The sequence below is a fragment of the Artemia sp. Qi Xiang Cuo genome, chromosome 2 (genome assembly GCF_049724085.1).
Source record: "Artemia sp. Qi Xiang Cuo chromosome 2, ASM4972408v1, whole genome shotgun sequence".
Classification (NCBI taxonomy): Eukaryota; Metazoa; Arthropoda; class Branchiopoda; order Anostraca; family Artemiidae; genus Artemia; species Artemia sp. Qi Xiang Cuo.
The window spans coordinates 59132270-59150718 of NC_142795.1; the positions used below are offsets into that span (position 1 = coordinate 59132270).

The 18449-nt window shown below is 33.7% G+C and overlaps 1 protein-coding gene across 1 annotated transcript; it reads right to left on the reverse strand.

Moving 5' to 3' along the window:
- Positions 1–110: 110 nt before the first annotated feature.
- On the reverse strand, positions 111–17488 carry LOC148955440 (uncharacterized). The gene is made up of 2 exons (XM_089102248.1): positions 16996–17488; positions 111–2072 (listed from the first exon to the last, which is right to left on the reverse strand). The coding sequence occupies exons 1-2, from the start codon at positions 17422–17424 to the stop codon at positions 2028–2030; spliced, it is 474 nt and encodes a 157-aa protein (XP_088958374.1). The 5' UTR covers positions 17425–17488; the 3' UTR covers positions 111–2027.
- Positions 17489–18449: the final 961 nt, after the last annotated feature.

Genomic DNA, 18449 nt, shown 5'->3' on the forward strand with positions numbered 1-18449 from the left:
GTAAAGGCTGTAGGTTATTGAAAGTTAAATATTGTTAAATTTAAGGATTTCATAAAAGGGATGGTCACAAAAACTTCTAAGAAGGTTCTTTCGATCGGAAACTTAAGTTTCAAGTTCAGTTTTGAAGGAACAAAGTTAATCAGAGAACAATGGTTTTTCTGCATATTATTTTAGCTGCAGTATCCTCAAAGACATCTGATCGAAATTCGTTATCTAGATTGACAAAGGTCAAATATATAATACTTAACGTCCAGAAAGGTCTGGTTCACTCTAAAAAAAAAAAAAAATAAATAAAATCAGCTTTAACGGTTTTTGACATCGGATCTTCTTCTTTTTTTTGCAAAAATAAAACAAAGCTTTTTTTATGAATGATCTTGACAGGCGTTTATACCATGACTTTAAGAAACAAACAATTCCAACAAGGTTGAACATGTAAAAATTCCAACTTGTGTTTTACCCAATTATATTGCCTCATATTTTTAGAATACTGTACAGTGGTTCAGTGAGTTCAGTGGTTCAGTTGGAAGGTGGTTCAGTTGCACGGCGGTTCAGTTGCACGGGGGTTCAGTCAAATGGGGTTGAGTTGCACGGGAATGTTAGTTGCACGAGATTTTAGTTAAATGGGGTTCAGTTGCCTGGTGTTTACACGAGGGTTCAGTTGCACGGTGGTTCAGTTGCTTGTGGTTCAGTTACACACACACCTTTTACCTCTAAATTAAAATTTTCTTTTTTGAATTTACAATTGAATACCTTCTCTCCTTATTATAGTCAACTGTTCTAATCAAGTATCACAAGTCAAAAACCATTTTTTATTAATTCACTTTATATTTTGGTCTTCTTTCAAGAAAATTTAAACATAATTTATTGATTCATTATATATTCTATTATTGATCATTGAGAAATATAAAGGTTGGTGAAATTTGCGAATTTTATGATAGAATAACCTCTGTTATACCGACCTTCAAAAAGGAAAGTGATATCGCTCTTTGCCGTATTTTAATGAATTGCTTTTGATTTTATTTGTTTCTATTGTCGTGTTTGTTCCAATGATATAGGGTTTTGTGATTAATCTATGATTTAATAAATTACAAAGGAGTTTCTATTTTGCTTATATACAAGCCACGAGCTAGGATAGACCTGTATATGTTAGAATAAAAAGTAAGAACAGACAATGATGTCAAAAATAAAGACGATGATACACGCCATTTTCATCAAGCTGTTGACATTTATTTTGTTTTCATACAAGTTTGTACTTTCGGCTTTAATCGAGTATTAATATTCCTCTTTTATTTATGGGTTTTTGACTTAAATAGGAATTTCAGCAATCTTAACTACTGAAAGCCATTATTACACCACATATACAGTGTCCCTAATTCAACATACAGCTTATTGTATTAAAGCTTAAATAGCTTATTTATGTTTAGCTGTTATACCCCCCCCCCCTTCCCCGTAAAAATAAGACTGAAATGCATCTACAGAGGTTTTTTGGAAGGGCTTTGCTGCTTTGTCAAAATTGCAGAAGATAGTCAAAACTTAGGAAAGTTATTGTCGAGTATGGTAAATCATAAAATTGTGATTATACAGAAGATATGATTTGGGCCCCCTCCCCCTGCTTGGGTGCCTGTAGAAATGTGGATAGCAAGGATACATTTGCAAGAAAAGAAAGACTGTAATACAGATGGTGGTAAAAATCAAACAATTATTTTCTATAGTAGTGCCTATAGCCTAAATATATGCATAAGTAAAGAAGAGAGTTACAAAACACAAACAGGAATCAAATGTTCCTTTATTTGGGCCTTCCCCTATGCTATGTGTTTTAATTTTTTTATTTAAATCGAGAGTTTTAAAATAAAATCACTCTTTGGACTGTAGTGCAGATGGAAAAGAGAACAAATTTATTTTAAAATATAACGTTAACCTGAAATAAAAAGTATATCCCTTAAAGCCTTATGTTGCATATCACAATGGTATTACCAGTTTCCAAAAAGTCATCCATCACGAAAGAATACGTAGACATGTTCAAAACACTATACAAACCGCAGAATTTCTTGTGAAAAGCCTCGTCTCACAATCTGCAAAAATATATGAATTAATGAATTTTCATGAATAAAAAGTACACAGGATAGAAAAGTGAGAACAGCTAAAATCTTTAGTTATGATCAATGAATTAGCATTAGACAGTACCATATTTTCGATATATTAATAAATTTTTTACCAGTATTTGCAGTTGATAATGAAAGAAAAAAAGAAAAAAACAGTCGATTTTTTCCCTGGCGAAAAAAAATAAACATGCATCTATGATAATTTTTCTTGAAAAAAAAAAAAAAAAAATAGCATTTTTGTATATAAGGACTCGAAAAATCTGGGAAAAGTTTCTCTGATATGCTAAATTTGATGTCGCGGTTTGCATCAAAATTACTCACCCTTTTGGAGTTGTTTTGTCCCTTTTTTCAAAAATAGCGCTAATTTTCTGAGGCTTGTTTCGTTTGGTGAGTAGCTTAAGATTTAATAAATTTTACATAATTAGAATGTCCCATAAAAAGGCAATTCTTTCGATGTGTATATTGTTATCGAAACTTGCTTTATAGTTTTGGTTTCTATTAGCATGAGTAGCTCCTTACTTACAGTTTGTTACAACAAACTGTTTGATTTCCATAAAAACGTTCCATAAAATTTTTAGTTAATTGGTGTTCAGTTGCCTGGTGGTTTACACGAGGATTCAGTTGCTTGTGGTTCAGTTACACGGTGTTTCAGTTACACACACACCTTTTACCTCTAAATTAAAATTTCCTTTTTTGAATTTAAAATTGAATACCTTCTATTCTTATTATAGTCAACTGTTCTAATCAACTATCACAAACCCAATACCATTTTTTTATTAATTCACTTTATATTTTGGTTTTCTTTCAAGAAAATTTAAATATAATAAAATAAAAGTTCAAAATAGGGATAAAATCCTTTTTAATAGACAGTGTATAATAAATTTCACAAAAAAATACCAAATATTTCGGTGACATATACAGTGACCGTCATCAGTAGTAAAACTTTTGAACTTTTATTTTATCGTAATGGAAAGGCAGCGTGGTCTCCGAAATTATCTACGTTAAATATAATTTATTGATTGATTATATATGCTATTATTGATAATTTAGAAACATAAAGGTTGGTGAAATTTGCGAATTTTATGATAGAATAACCTCTGTTATACCGACCTTCAAAAAGGAAAGTGAAATCGCTCTTTGTCGTATTTTAATGAATTGCTTTGATTTTATTTGTTTCTATTGTCGTTTTTGTTCCAATGTTATGAGCTTTTGTGATTAACCAATAATTTACTAAATTTACACCCAGGAGTTTAAATTTTGCTTCTATACAAGCCACGAGCAGGATAGACCTGTATGTTAGAATAAACAGTAAGAATAGACAATGATGTCGAAAATAAAGACGATGATACACGCCATTTTCATCAAGCTGTTGACATTTATTTTGTTTTCATACAAGTTTGTACTTTCGGCTTTAATCGAGTATTAATATTCCTCTTTTATTTATGGGTTTTTGACGTAAATAGGAATTTCAGCAATCTTAACTACTGAAAGCCATTATTACACCACATATACAGTGTCCCTAATCTAACATACAGCTTATTGTATTAAAGCTTAAATAGCTTATTTCTGTTTAGTTTTCATACCCCTCCCCCCGTAAAAATAAGACTGAAAGGCATCTAGAAGATTTTGAGAAGGGCTTTGCTGCTTTGTCAAAATTACAGAAGATAGTCAAAACTTAGGAAAATTATTGTAAAGTATGGTAAATCAGAAAATTGCGATTATACAGAAGATATGATTTGGGCCCCCTGGCCCTGCTTGGGTGCCTGTAGAAATGTGGATAGCAAGGATACATTTGCAAGAAAAGAAAGACTGTAATACAGATGGTGGTAAAAATCAAACAATTATTTTCTATAGTCGTGCCTATGGCCTAAACTAGACCCCGGCACCGCACCGGTGGATCGACCAACCGCTAACGCCGATTGGCCGCCCGAACCACTACCGGAGTTTCGTAATGCTGCCGGCGCACCGTAAGTACACTATCACTGATAAAGGTGATGGCGGTTGAGTGATGTCAAATTAAGTTAACAGAAAGTTTTTATTGTTTCAACCGCCAAGTCTGACCTTTTCATTATCGGGGGGTTCAGTATTTCGATTTTCTTGATTAGAAATCAATCAGGGCTTGTACTATCTCCAAATTTTCAGGTAATTCCCCGAAAATCTATGCATCACCCCCCAAAAAAAATTGGTTCCCCGAATCCCGAAAATCACACAATCATGGTGCCACCCCTAGCGATTTATCACCAGTGACTTTCCCTGCCAAATATTAATTTGCATACCATAATTCTTCACTATTCTCTTGTTCATTAATTTTCGTCTCTTTTGTTACTTTGCATAAAAACCAGACAGATGCAATTGCAAATATTGCAATATACACAGTTCTTAATATGTTGACAAAAAAAGTATCGTCTTTATGAAATGAGTTTAAATAATTTAGAATGCAGTTTCCCAATCGCTATTTCTTACATCATTCGTAGTCAAGAATTTTATTTTCAAGTTGAATAGAATTATAGAACGCATTCACTACTATACAGCTTCAGCCTTTTGTTGGATTTTGAAATTGATAGCCGACAGATTGTTTCTACAGCTGAATTGTAAGTTTGCAGATTTTCTTTTTGCTGTTTTTAGATAAGATTTTCTTAATGTTTAATACTCAATTATTGAACGCCTGATAGAAAATACAGTCTTCTTTCTGGAACATTTTACCCCCTCCCCCCTAAAAAAAACAAAAACAACCTTCGCCTGAGACAAAATTTAGCTATAGACTAAGCTATGTACAAAGTTGGGGAATTAAAGATTGAAATGGAAGTTACCCCAAAACTATTAATAATAAATAAATTTTAAATTATTGCCTTTAGGGGGGGGGGATAGGGGGCTAAAATATTTAAATGATAAGAACTCTTTTTTTTAGGTGAATAAGGAATGCCAAAAATATAATTATTTTCTTCATTGAAAGGGGAGACAGAAGAAAATAATATCAAATGCACAGGGAAACCATTTAAATATTCTTAAGGACCCAGGGTCCCCCCGTAGGAATTGTTCTCCGTCTTGCATATTTTGCAATTTCTCATAGGCTACTGGCCTTATTTGGCTTTTTTGTGTTCTCCCTTTTAATTCGATTCTTTGTATCTTATGGAATGCCATGGCGAATCTATCACTCAGTTTTCCAATAATTTGAGGTATATCTGAATAATTTCGACATTTTTGTTGTTGTCTTTGTACCCCTTTATTTATACCCTCAATTTAAATTCAAGGAACACTAAGCTGTTTAACGTTATCTTGCGTGTTTGTTTGAACCGTATAGTGACCTAGTTAATTATTAAGTAAATTATTTTTCAAATGAAAGCTGAGACGGTATCCTATCAAGGTGGTATCCAGAGGGGGGGGGGAGGGAGGTATTATATGTAAATGACATTAGCTCGAAAGTGCATTTATTGAAAGCAGAGATCCATAAAAGTTGATTTTTTTTTTAATTTAAAGCAGAGACACCATCCAATCAATTAACTAGCCAGAGGGGGGAGGGGGGTATTCAGATAACATATTTAAATGATAATATCTCGATTTTTTTTTAATCAGGGGTTCCAATAAGTTAATTTTTTTTTTTTATTTAAAGCAGAGACGGTATACTATCAAGATGGTATCCAGAAGGGGGCATAGGGAGTTATTATATTTAAGTGATAGTACCTTGATTTTTTTTTTATTGAAAGCAGGGATGCAAAAAAGTTGAAAAGTTGATAAAAAATTAACAAGATTTTCGTGAGTTATACTTGATACAGCACTTGCATGGATTTATCGTCCAAAGGGAAACGGACATATGCGTCCAATCCGTTTTTTTCCTATTGATGAAACGAGTTTACTTTGAAAACATTCATCCATATGTATCAGGTAGATTCATACTAAAACGAACTGGTGTGACGAAAGCGATATCGACATCCCCACCTAACGTTACGCTCGAGTAACAATGGCGCCCTTGGTCTTAATAAAAGCTTTCAATTTGGGAGGTTCAAGGAGGAGTCTTTGACAGTCTTATGACCTCAGGGTACTAGATGTTGCAACGTTCTTACGTATCTACAGTGGTTTAGAAAATTCGATCACCCCACAAATGATTACCAAAAATATGCACAAATGTAACATTTGGAATATTATGGTATAACACTTTTTTCAAAGCTTTGAAGAAAAGCAAAAAAGTCTAAATACGCCTAACTACGCTTGAAAGCTATTTTAAAAAGAAGCTGGATATTTCCATGGAAATGACCATAGCAGAAGCTTTGAGTCTGGCTGGGGATCAAAGAGGAGTCTTTGAGTATTTTGACCATAGGTGACTTATTGTTGCGACTTTCTTAAATTTGGTAATTTTTGTGAGTATTTGGAAATCAAAGCTTAAACTCAATAACTGATACTAAGTGTCCTAACATTTTGCTTGGATTCAAAGTGACGAACTAGGATGAAAATTTCAACATCTTCCTGGAGCTACTTCAGTCTGCATATTATTTCATTTAATTACACTTTCATTTTTCATTTTTGATGAGCTTTTCATTTATATCTAAGAAAATAGCTGGCACTTCATTTTTCTTCATAGCGAATAAACTATTAAGTGTTTTTTGTGTCATTGTAATTGAAGTGTTCTCGTGTAAAGTGTTTATAATGTATTTTTCAATTTGATAAATCTAATCCTTTTAGATGCAGTTTATAACTTGACTGATATTAGGTATTTATGAGTTTATAATTTGGAATGAATCTCCAAAAGAAAAAAATAAATAATATCCAAAAGAGCAGCCAAAAGCAATAAAAAAGCAGTAGTTCAGGCTTAGCCTACATCACATTCTGTGAGGAAATCAAAAAAACTGCAAAATTTATTTTTTTTTTTAAATTGTCATTAAAAACCAGTGTTTAATGCTAAAAGCCTTCTTAGGGATCCAAAAGAGCCAAAAAAAAAAACAATAAATATCAAAGTCGCCCATTTCAACTGTTTTAAAGGTGACAAAAAAGATATAGGCAAAGGGCATTATGAAAAAATTAAGCTTCTAAGTTCAAAGTTATATTCAAAGTTTTTACCCAGATAACTGACGAATTTTGTGATACAGTATTTGAAGTTTATATGCAGTAGTGCTCGATGAAAAAAACTACTAATTTTGATAATTCTTTAGGTTAAGAATACATAGCTAATAGATAGTTCAACTACCCGTATTAAGCAAGGGTTCTGAAACGCCACAGCCATTTCGTTTCTACCAGATTTCTACTTCTCTTGATGAATAACGAAGAAGACCAGTTCCCGCCAGTGACTTGTGAATTTTTGAACTCATGAATAGGCTCGAATCTGTTGTAAATTTAAGCTGTGATTTGAGAAAGACTGATGAAAACATTAATGTTTGCGGTCAACATTGATCGCGCCGGTGGCGCGCCGCCGACATCTTATCGGCAGCGCGGCGTGGCTCACTGTTTTTGGCCCCGCCGCCGCCGGTCTTCCCTCATCGGCGCGGCGCCGGGGTCTAGCCTAAATATATGCATAAGTAAAGAAGAGAGTTACAAAACACAAACAGGAATCAAATGTTCCTTAATTTGGGCCTTCCCGCACATGGGCGCCCATAAGGGGGGGGGCAAGGTGGCGCCACCCCCCCCCTCCGGCTGAATGATGGTGTCACATAATTGTATTAATTTAAAAAAAAAATTCCACCGAATAAGGTTTCTGAGTAAGGTAAAGAGTTCTATTAAGTCAAAAAGAGGCAGATAAAAAGTCAAATAATCCTCCAAGCGTAAAACTACCACAAATCACTATCAACAATTAAGTGAAACTCAAAACGAACAGAAATTATAATAAATAACCTAGTCAAACTCAAAATGAGCAAAAATTAACATTACTAGAGCTGATAACCCCCATGTCTTCTCAAGACCAGAACATAACTTAGGGTTTAGTGAAAAAACAAACAAAAACACACACACACACAAATGACCGTGGATTGCCAGTTTAATATACCTATACTAATATTTATTCCTTAAAATAAAAAAGGGTAAACAAAAGTGAGTAAAAGTTTTTTTTACTTAAAAAAGTGAAAACATTTAAACACATTTTGTTTTCAGTAAAGCGCAAATTATGTTCTGGTCTTGAGAAGGCATGGGGGTTATCAGCCCTACTTATGTTAATTTCTGCTCGTTTCGAGTTTGACTTGGCTATTTATTCTAGTTTCTGTTCATTTTGAGTTTCATTTATTTATTGATAGTGATTTGTGGTAGTTTTACGCTTGGATGATTACTTGACTTCATTTCTGCCCATTTTTGGCTTAATGGAGCTCTTTAGTTTTCTTTGAAAAACTTATTTTGTGGAAAAATTTTTTTAAATTTCTGTTCGTTTTTTCTTGACAAAGTCATTTTCATGAAAAAAAAAATTATATCTTTTGGGGTTTTCTTTTCTATAAGAATTTATAGTTTGTCATAATTGTGAGGGTTTGACATGCCCAATATCCCTAAAGAAATAGTTGCTGGACCGTTCTACTATGCTGAACAAAATAGTTGTCTCAAAATTTTAACTAGATCTGTTTGGGAAATAGATCAGCTTGAGACGGGCTTATTGTCTTTTAATCTCTTTGTACTCTTAAAAAGGATCCTAGAACTTTAATTTTGAGTCGAATAAGCTTCTTTAAATGTTTCAATTATAGTTCCAGCTATTATAAAGTAGCGCTCCCTGTGATATTACTTACATGCCTTTTTGAAAACTGAATGTATACAGGTTTTTCATTTTATTGGAACGCCCCCTGAACACTTCCTAAAAGTTTCAGCTTAATACTCTTAGCGTCATTAGTTACAGTAACTGTAGTTGTAGTGCTAAAAGTATACACATAGTACCTTCTAGCTAGTTCAAAATCCCCCACAACTTACTCTTAAAGATCTAACTTAATAATATAAGTTGTTCCTGAGATATTGCTTTGTTAACTTTTTGAAAGTCCACATGCTCATAGTTTGTTTTGATTTAGTTCAACATCCGCCTAAATATTTCTTATATTTGTTTACTGAAGACGTTGTTATATTCTCTTTGGATTATTGGCTAAAAAATGGCTATCTCACAATTTCGATTGAATGTGTTTGGGAAAATAGTATATCAGGGGGGGGGGCTATTTTCTCTTCATCATGGTTGACTCTTAAAATGGAACTATAGCAACGCATTTCAATTAAAACGAGCCTCCTGCAAATTTCACAAGACCACCTCTTCCTAAAAACCTTACATCCCCCAGGGCATAACTTAAAACTGTTACCCCCATACTCTGAGGGGTTGTGTAAACCCCAAAGGCCGTGATAGAATATCTTTAGATTATTTTTTAAAACATGACTATATTAAAATTTCTATCGGATGCAATGGAGGAAAATCTGACTTAGTGTTGGAACATAACTACTATCCAGTAAGTTATATTCTTCATATTTATTTTTCAAATTCTAATTCCCAATACATTGAGCCACCTCCGAAGTGAATACGACCCTCGATCCTCTTGACATCCTTAAATGCCCTCGGGGCTCACCTTATAACTCTTACCCTGAGGACTGTAAGTGGGTTCTCATCCTCAAAGACATAATTTCTGGACTTTTAACTTTTAAACTACGTCAAACAAAATAACTATCTTGAAATTTTGACTGGAAGTGTTTGGGGAAATGATGGGCCGTGGGAGGGGGATGGTTGCCCTCCAATCATTTTTGACTATTAAAAACGGCACTAGCCCTCTCAATTACCAGCCGACTGAGCCCTTTTCAAAGTTTCTATGACAACAAATGGCCATCTTAAAATTTCTATCAGATGCGTTTCGGGAAAATGCACCGTGTGTGTGTGGGGGGGGGGGGGGTATTTGCCTTCTGATCACTTTGACTCTTAAAAAAGCACTATAACTAACACTATAACATAAAAAAGCACTATAACTGGTGGCCCTCCATGAGCTCTTTTTGAAGTTCTCATGACATTTCTTTCTATAAGAAGTGCCCTGGTCTAAAAAACAAAACAATATATTGGGCCCACTTCGCTCTTTACTTAGGCAGCGCTATCGCACTGCTTATGATATTTTATCTTGAGATTTCAATTATAAAGTAATGGAAGTGCCAATTATACCAGGACCCCCCCCCCCTAAAATTCAGCCAATGGGCGCCCATGTTCCCGCATACTGTGTGTTTTAATTTTTTTATTTAATTCGAGAGTTTTAACATAAAATCACCTTTTGGACAATAGTGCAGATGGAAAAGAGAACAAATTTATCATAGGCAACGCAAACGAGCTGCCTAAGTAAAGAACGATGTTGGCACAATGTATTTTTTTTTTCCTATAGACAAGGGCACTTCGTATCGAAGGGGTTGTCGTAGAAACTTGGAAAGGGGCTCATTCGATTGGAAATTGTAATAGATAGTGCCCTTTTTAATAGTTAAAATTGATTGGAAGGCAACTAACACCCCTTCCACGCCCACCATTTCCCCAAACACATCCAAAAAATTTTGAGATAGCCATTTTGTTCAGCATAGTTGATTTCCAGAGAGAAATTATGTTTTTGAGGATAACACTCCCCCCAAGCCCTCAGGGCAAGGGTTGTAAGTTATGCCCTGGGGGCATATAAGGTTTTTTATAGAAAACTTTGTTTTAGAAACTTCAAAAAGGGCTCATTAGATTGGAAATTCAAAGGGCTGGTATCCTTTTTAACAGTCAAACACATCCAATCAAAAATTTTGAGATAGTCATTTGTTCAACGTAGTTGAAAGTTCTGGAAATTAGGTCTTTGAGGATGACAACCCCCCACAATCCCCAGGGCAAGGGTTGTAAGTTATGCTTTGGGGGGATATAAGGTTTTTATAGAAAGCGTTGTCGTAGAAACTTCAAAAAGGGTTCATTTGATTGGAAATTGAAATGGCTAGTGCCCTTTTTAATAGTCGTAACTGATTGGAAGGCAACTAACACCCCTTCCACGCCCACCATTTATCCAAACACGTCCAATCAAAATTTTGAAATAGCCATTTGTTTAAAGTAGTTAAAAGTTCCGGAAATTATCTATTTGAGGATGACACTGCCCCAACAGCCCTTAAGGTAAGGGTTGTAAGTTATGTCCTGGGGGTATATAAGGTTTTTATTGAAAGCTTTGTGGTAGAAACTTAAAAAAAGATTCATTCGATTGGATATTCAAAGGGCCAATGTCTTTTTTAATAGTCGAAAGTGATTGGAGGATAATTGACACCTTTATCACACCCACCTTCTCCCCGAACACATCCAATAAACTTCAAAAAAGGCTCATTTGATTGGGAATTGAAATGGCTAGTGCCCTTTTTAATTGTCAAAAGTGATTGGAAGGCAAGTAACACCCCTTCCACGCCCACCATTTATCCAAACACGTCCAATAAAAATTTTGATATAGCCATTTTGTTCGACGTAGTTAAAAAGTCCGGAAATTATGTATTTGAGGATGATACCCCCCCCCACCACACAGCCCTAAGGGCAAGGGTTGTAAGTTATGCCCTAGGGGCATATAAGGTTTTTTTTAGAAAGCGTTGTCGTAGAAACTTCAAAAAGGGCTCATTCGATTGGAAATTGAAAGGGTTAGTGCCTTTTTAATAGTCGGAAGTGTTTGGAGGGCAACTAACCCCCCTCTCACGCCCACATTTCCCCAAATGCATCCAATCAAAATTTTGAGATAGTCATTTTGTTCAACGTAGTTGAAAGTTCTGGAAATTAGTTTTTTGAGGATGACAACCCCCTCCCCCCCAGCCCTCAGGGCAAGGGATGTTAGTTATACCCCTAGGGCGTGTTAAGTTTTAATAGAGAGCGTTGTCGTAGGAACTTCAAAAGGGCTCGTTCGAATGGAAATTGAAAGGGCTAGTGCCTTTTTTAATAGTTGAAAGTGATTCGAGGGCAACTAACGCCCGTCCCATACCCACCTTTCTCCAAACACACCCAATCAAAATTTTGAGATAGCCGTTTAATTCAACGTTGTTGAAAGTTCTGGAAATTAGATCTTTAAGGATTAAAGCACCCCCACTGTACTCTGGGCAAGGGCTATAAGTTATGCTCAGTGGGAATATAAGGTGTTTATAGAAAGTGTTGTCGTAGAAACTCAAAAAGGCTCATTCGATTCGAAATTGAAAGGGCTAGTGCCGTTTTTAATAGCCGAAAGTGATTGGAAGGCTTGACATTTTTATAGTAAAGATCGATTTGGGTACAATGTATTTTTTTTTTTTTTTTTATTCCAGGGCACTTCGTATCGAAGGAGTTGTCGTAGGAACTTCGAAAAGGGCTCATTCGATTGAAAATAGAAAGGGCTAATGCCCTTTTTAATAGTCAAAAGCGATTGGAGGGCAACTAATCCCCCTCCCACGCCCACCCTCCCATCTGCCCATTATGCTTAAAAACTAAATGTTGTCTTAGGATTAAATCAAAATGGACTGTGTTAATGCTAATTCCCAATAAGGCATCTCAGCAGTATCCCAAGAACGACTGAGGGTATTATGTTCAAACTTTCGGGGCTACTTCTGCTCTTAAGATTTAACCAAATCAAAATGCGTAAGTGTATCTAAGCTATCAAAGGAAGTAAACAGATGTTTGCAAATGGTATCAAGTTTTCCATTTCAGGTCAACTAGAGGAGGTATGAAACTAAATTAAACACTACTAGGCTATTTGTGTCCAGATTTTTAAAAGGGTGTAAGTTGTTAAAAATGGCTGAAAATTTTTCTCCAGCATACAAATAGCAGGCCAAACTATGAAGTCTTAAAAAACGAAAAGATTTAAAGTATCATTTTCTTTTTCCCTGAAAAGACTATGTCAATATAAAACGAACAGAAATTAATTAAAAAAAAAACTTTTCCCATAAAATAAGTTTTTCAAAGAAAAGTAAAGAACTCCATTAAACCAAAAATGAGCAAAAATAAAATTAAATAATCTACCAAGCGTGAAACTACCACAGATCAGCATCAATAAAGAAATAAAACACAAAACGAACACAAATCACAACAAATAACCGCGTCAAGCTCAAAACGAGTAGAAATTAACATGAGTATGGCTCAAAAACCCTATTGAAAATAGAAAGGGCTAATGCCCTTTTTAATAGTCAAAAGTGATTGGAGGGCAACTAATCCCCCTCCCACGCTCACCCTCCCATTATTATGCTTAAAAACTAAATGTTGTCTTAGGATTAAATCAAAATGGACTGTGTTAATGACAATTCCCAATAAGGCATCTCAGCAGTATCCCAAGTATCCCAAGTATCCCGACTGAGGGCATTATGTTGAAACTTTCGGGGCTACTTCTGCTCTTAAGATTTAACCAATCAAAATAGCGTAAGTGTATCCAAGCTATCAAAGAAAGTAAACAGATTTTTGGCAAATGGTATCAAGTTTTCTATTTCAGGTCAACTAGAGGAGGTATGAAACTAAATTAAACACTACTAGGCTATTTGTGTCCAGATTTTTAAAAGGGTGTAAGTTGTTAAAAATGGCTGAAAATTTTTCTCCAGCATACAAATAGCAGGCCAAACTATAAAGTCTTAAAAAAACGAAAAGATTTAAAGTATTTTCTTTTTCCCTGAAAAGACTATGTCAACATAAAACGAACAAAAATTAATTAAAAAAACTTTTTCCACAAAATAAGTTTTTTAAAGAAAAGTAAAGAACTGCATTAAACCAAAAATGAGCAAAAATAAAATAAAATAATCTATCAAGCGTGAAACTACCACAGATCAGCATCGATAAATAAATGAAACCCAAAACGAACAGAAATCAAAATAAATGACTGAGTCAATCACAAAACGAATAGAAATTGACATAAATTAGGCTCAAAACCTCAATCCCATCCCAAGGTCAGAATATAATTTACACTTTACTGAAAAAAAAATACAAATGAATGTGCATTATCTGTTTAATATACACATACTGATGTTTAGTAATCAAAATGTTAATATTATTTGATTTGTTAAAGTTATAAAAGTAAAAAAAATTATATTTTGTCAGTAAAAAAAATCCAGTCGATTTTTTTCCAGGCGAAAAAAAATAAACAAGCATCTGTAATAATTTTCTTGAAAAAATCAAAATATCGCATTTTTGTAGATAAGGACTCGAAACCTCTGCGAAAAATTTCTCTGATATGCTAAATTTGATGTCGCGGTTTGCATCAAAATTACTCACCCTTTTGGAGGGGTTTTGTCCCTTTTTCAAAAATAGCGCTAATTTTCTGAGGCTTGTTTCTTTTGGTGAGTAGCTTAAGATTTAATAAATTTTACATAATTAAAATATCCCATAAAAAGGCAATTCTTTCGATGCGTATATTGTTATCAAAACTTTCTTTATAGTTTTGGTATACTATTAGCATGAGTAGTTCCTTACTTACAGTTTGTTACAACAAACTGTTTGATTTCCATAATAACGTTCCATATTTTTTTTTTCCTTAAACTACTTGGCAGCAATGTAAAAGCTTACGACATTTTTTTTTTTATTCTGACGTTTTAAATTCTTTTCCTACATATCTCAATCAAAGTAAATCATATTTCATTCTTTTCAAAGAAAACTTCGGTTGGTCTTCTTGAAATAAAGTATATTCTATCTTTTTTATTCTAATTATCTATTTAATGAGTAAAAATTAAAACCCATAACCTTAGAAGCACACTGTCGTTCGCATAGAAGCAATTGTCGCCATAATTTAATTGTCAACTTTAGCCATTTATTGATTACAGCTTTTATGGGACAACTATGGCATTTTTTCTACACAACAGCAAAAGCCATGTACATTCTTACAAAATGTTACAATTGAACTGTACAATGTAAAAGTCATGGAGCAGGCAAGTTTTGAAATGAAAAATTGGCTGACGTAAAAAATCTTGCATGAACACAGCATCAATTAAAGTTGTTCATCAATCCAATTCATGAATACTCAAGAGAGTATATGTGATCTGATAGATCACAGCAATGTTTTCTAAGGGTAATTTTATTAAGGTGGTCTAAGATGATGTTATTCACGCCTACTTGAAGGTTATACGTATTTAGGAAACCTTCTTATTAGCTTTTTGTTTAATTCTTGTAGCAGTTTTTCCTTTTCAAAACTTAAAAAAATAGCAGGGAGTAAGAAATGAAAAGGAATATGTATTAGTTTTGACAGGTTCAAATGGGTGGATCTCCTATTTAATAATATCAAGGACTATAACCCTGCTTTGAAAAAAAAAGAAAACCGCAAGATATCCAGCAATAAAACAGCTTCTACCTGAGTGAGTTTAAAATATCAGTTTATCAACAAGCTATTTATTGAATAATTTATCTTATTTTCATGCAACTTACTACAAAGATATTGCAAAAAAAATGTATTCTTTGAGACACAAAAGAAGCAATTTTCTAACTTGTATGCAACTTGGCGTAAACTTCAGTACAAAAACAACAAAGAATGAAAAATGATTACATTTAGTTCTTCAATACAAAATGGAATGCGTAATCTCTTCCAGTACTACTAGTAAAGAAAAAAAACAAAACACAAAAAACTACGATATATACTTTAATGAGCATGCATGATTCCTGGCTAAAACCATTCCAAGACAAAAGTAAAGCAACTTTTGCAAAAAAAAAAATCATAATGTTCTTTGGACCCTGAATGTTATAATTACCCCTAGTAAGCTAGTACTACAAAACGTGTACTATTAATACAGAAATGATTTTATATATATATATATATATAAATAAGGTTACAGAAGTTAAAACATATTTTTATCTTAGTAATCACAAGTAAATATTATATTTACAATGAAATTTTACATGACCAAGGAGCTTGATCAAGTGCACACCAAGACTGAGTGGTAAGGTAGAGGAATGAGTTCCCAAGGACATTTTGTGAAAAACAGGTTAAAACAGGGGGCTTAGACTTTGAGGCAAATCCTCTGATGTCCCCCTCAGAAAAAAATGGATGTTTACACCTATAAGTGCATATGTCTGATCCTTAAGGGTAGAGTGGAATTTTCTGGGGGGGGGGCATATAAAAAACTGCAAGTTTATGCCAAGATGTTTTAGATTTTTAGGAAGCGAAAATCGCTTATCCTTTGTCCAGGTATGTTGGCATCTATAATTAATTAGCTTGTATTTCAAGCTCAACTTCAATACATTGACATTAAGAACACATTAAAAAAAACCAATGCTTTTTTCTCAAATATCCTGGAATTTTGTATAAGCATATGTCCAAATATGCCTGAATGTTACACAGAGAGAGGATAGGTAATATATTGACGGTACAATTTATCATTTCTATTAATTGATGTGCAGCTGTAATTGCAAAGATTATTTGAGATGTAATAAGTTTTATTTAAAAAAAAAAAATAGCTATCATGGAGTCAGGTGGCCTGAATTTGCACTTTAAGAGTCAAACTTAACGCAGCGAAACAAAAACAAATATGATAAGACTGATAAAAAATTAGACATAAAAACCAACATATCAAAAAGAATAAAAACAATCAAGACTAGTTAAGTTTATAAAGGAAATGATGTAAATAACAAAGAAGAGGGAAACTATTGGGATTGGGTTTCTTAAATTGTATTTTGGCAATGCTATGGGAAACTTTTTTGATAAGTATAGAAAAAAAAATGACTATACAAATAGAATGTTCAAAATTATTAACAGATTTTATGCAATGATTGTTAAAATTTGCATACATAAAATGTTGGTTATGCAGAGAAAAAAGTGCTTCTATGTTTTTCTGTGGAAAATTTCCTTAAGGTAAAAGGGATTTTTTGTTGAAGCGGAACAAGGAAGGCAAGGTCTGAGGAGGCTCAATAGAGGAAAGAGAATTTTTCTTGGAGTTATGGAAGGCACTACTGGTGAAATGCTGGGAAATTTTATGTGGTTCAATCAATTTACAATTAAGTGGTTATATAGTTTCAACTGAAGGCTGCATAACACTTCCAGGTTGTTATACTTACATCCTCTAAGTGGGAACGGACACCTTCTTGAAGCTTCAAAACCGTGTCCTTCACTGCACCTATTAAAGCCTGGTCACCGGTTGTAATGAAATTTTTAATGCCTGTTTTTTGGCTAGGGGTAACAGCTCTGATTTCAACTTTTCTTGAAGAAGGAAGTTTTCGATCTAAATAGCTCTCATAAAGGGCTTTCAAACTTTCACTAAAATTTTCTGAATCCCACAGCTTAAGACTTTCTTGATAGTAATGCAGATAATGTACTTTTGAAATTCGGCGGAGAAAATAAGTGAATAAATATGCTGTTTCTGAATGAACTAGAACATAGTCCAAAGACTTCAATTCAACAATTCCCTTAAGAATGGAGATAGAAACACTTCTAACCAATGTAGGCCACTCATGAGTTTCCAATTCAGTGCCATTTTGATTGGCCATTTCTCAAAGAAGAAGAAAATGCCTGAAAATGTCAATCCAAATCCTAAAAAAAAATGATGATCTAAAGTTTTTTGAAGGGGGTTGTATCTTAATAATTAGAATACAAAGCTTTCACTTATTGGTAATTTCACAAGTAGAATAAGCAATTTATTAATTCTCATCTTTGTGAAACAGCTTTGAACATTTTCTCAGCTCGTGTTAAAACTATCAAATATTCAGTAGTGTTGAAATTTTCATTATTAATTGCTTATTTTTCACATGATGAATATATTGTCAGGATACCATAGTTGGAAGTCATCTGACTTCCATAGTTGGAAGTCGTTTATCACTTGAGCACACTAAATAAACATCTTAGTTTGCACCTTTGTTCTAAACCAAATGTCATCCATGTCTGGCAGCGTTTTGTTCTTACAAGCACTGTTTTCTTAGCTAAAGTGGTTGTTTCAACCATATTGTTCAATTTGCTGCAAGAGGTAAAATTCCCCCCTTTCCCGTTTTCAAGCATACAGTTCGTGAAAACAGCTTAAAGTAAAAAATCAGTTTTTGTTTCTTGCACATTCATGTATGACAAGATGATTATTATAACAGTAATTTAATTTTTATTGAATACTACCAAACCTTATCTAAAACTTAGTAATCAAGCTCTAGATGAGGAGATATGTTACTGTCACACAATGCTATTAACTAGTTGGTTTTTAGTTCTTTTCATCATTGCAAAAAAAAAGATGCCTTGGAATAACACTAAATGCATATTTTCCCAATGTTAGAATCGTTTCTTTTAATGTTCAGTAGCAAAGTTGGATCAAATTCAGAATTATTTTTCTAGTTGAAAATAGTCTCATCTTTACAAATAATTTTACTATTCCCTGTAGCTACTATGACCTCTTTTGCAGAAGAAAAACAAGAACATTGGCAACATTCACCAAAAGCAAGATATCATATATATAGCAAGATAAGTCATACATATACAAATTCAGTGAATATTGACTGAAGTGATACCCAAGCAAGCTAGTGATTACATAAGG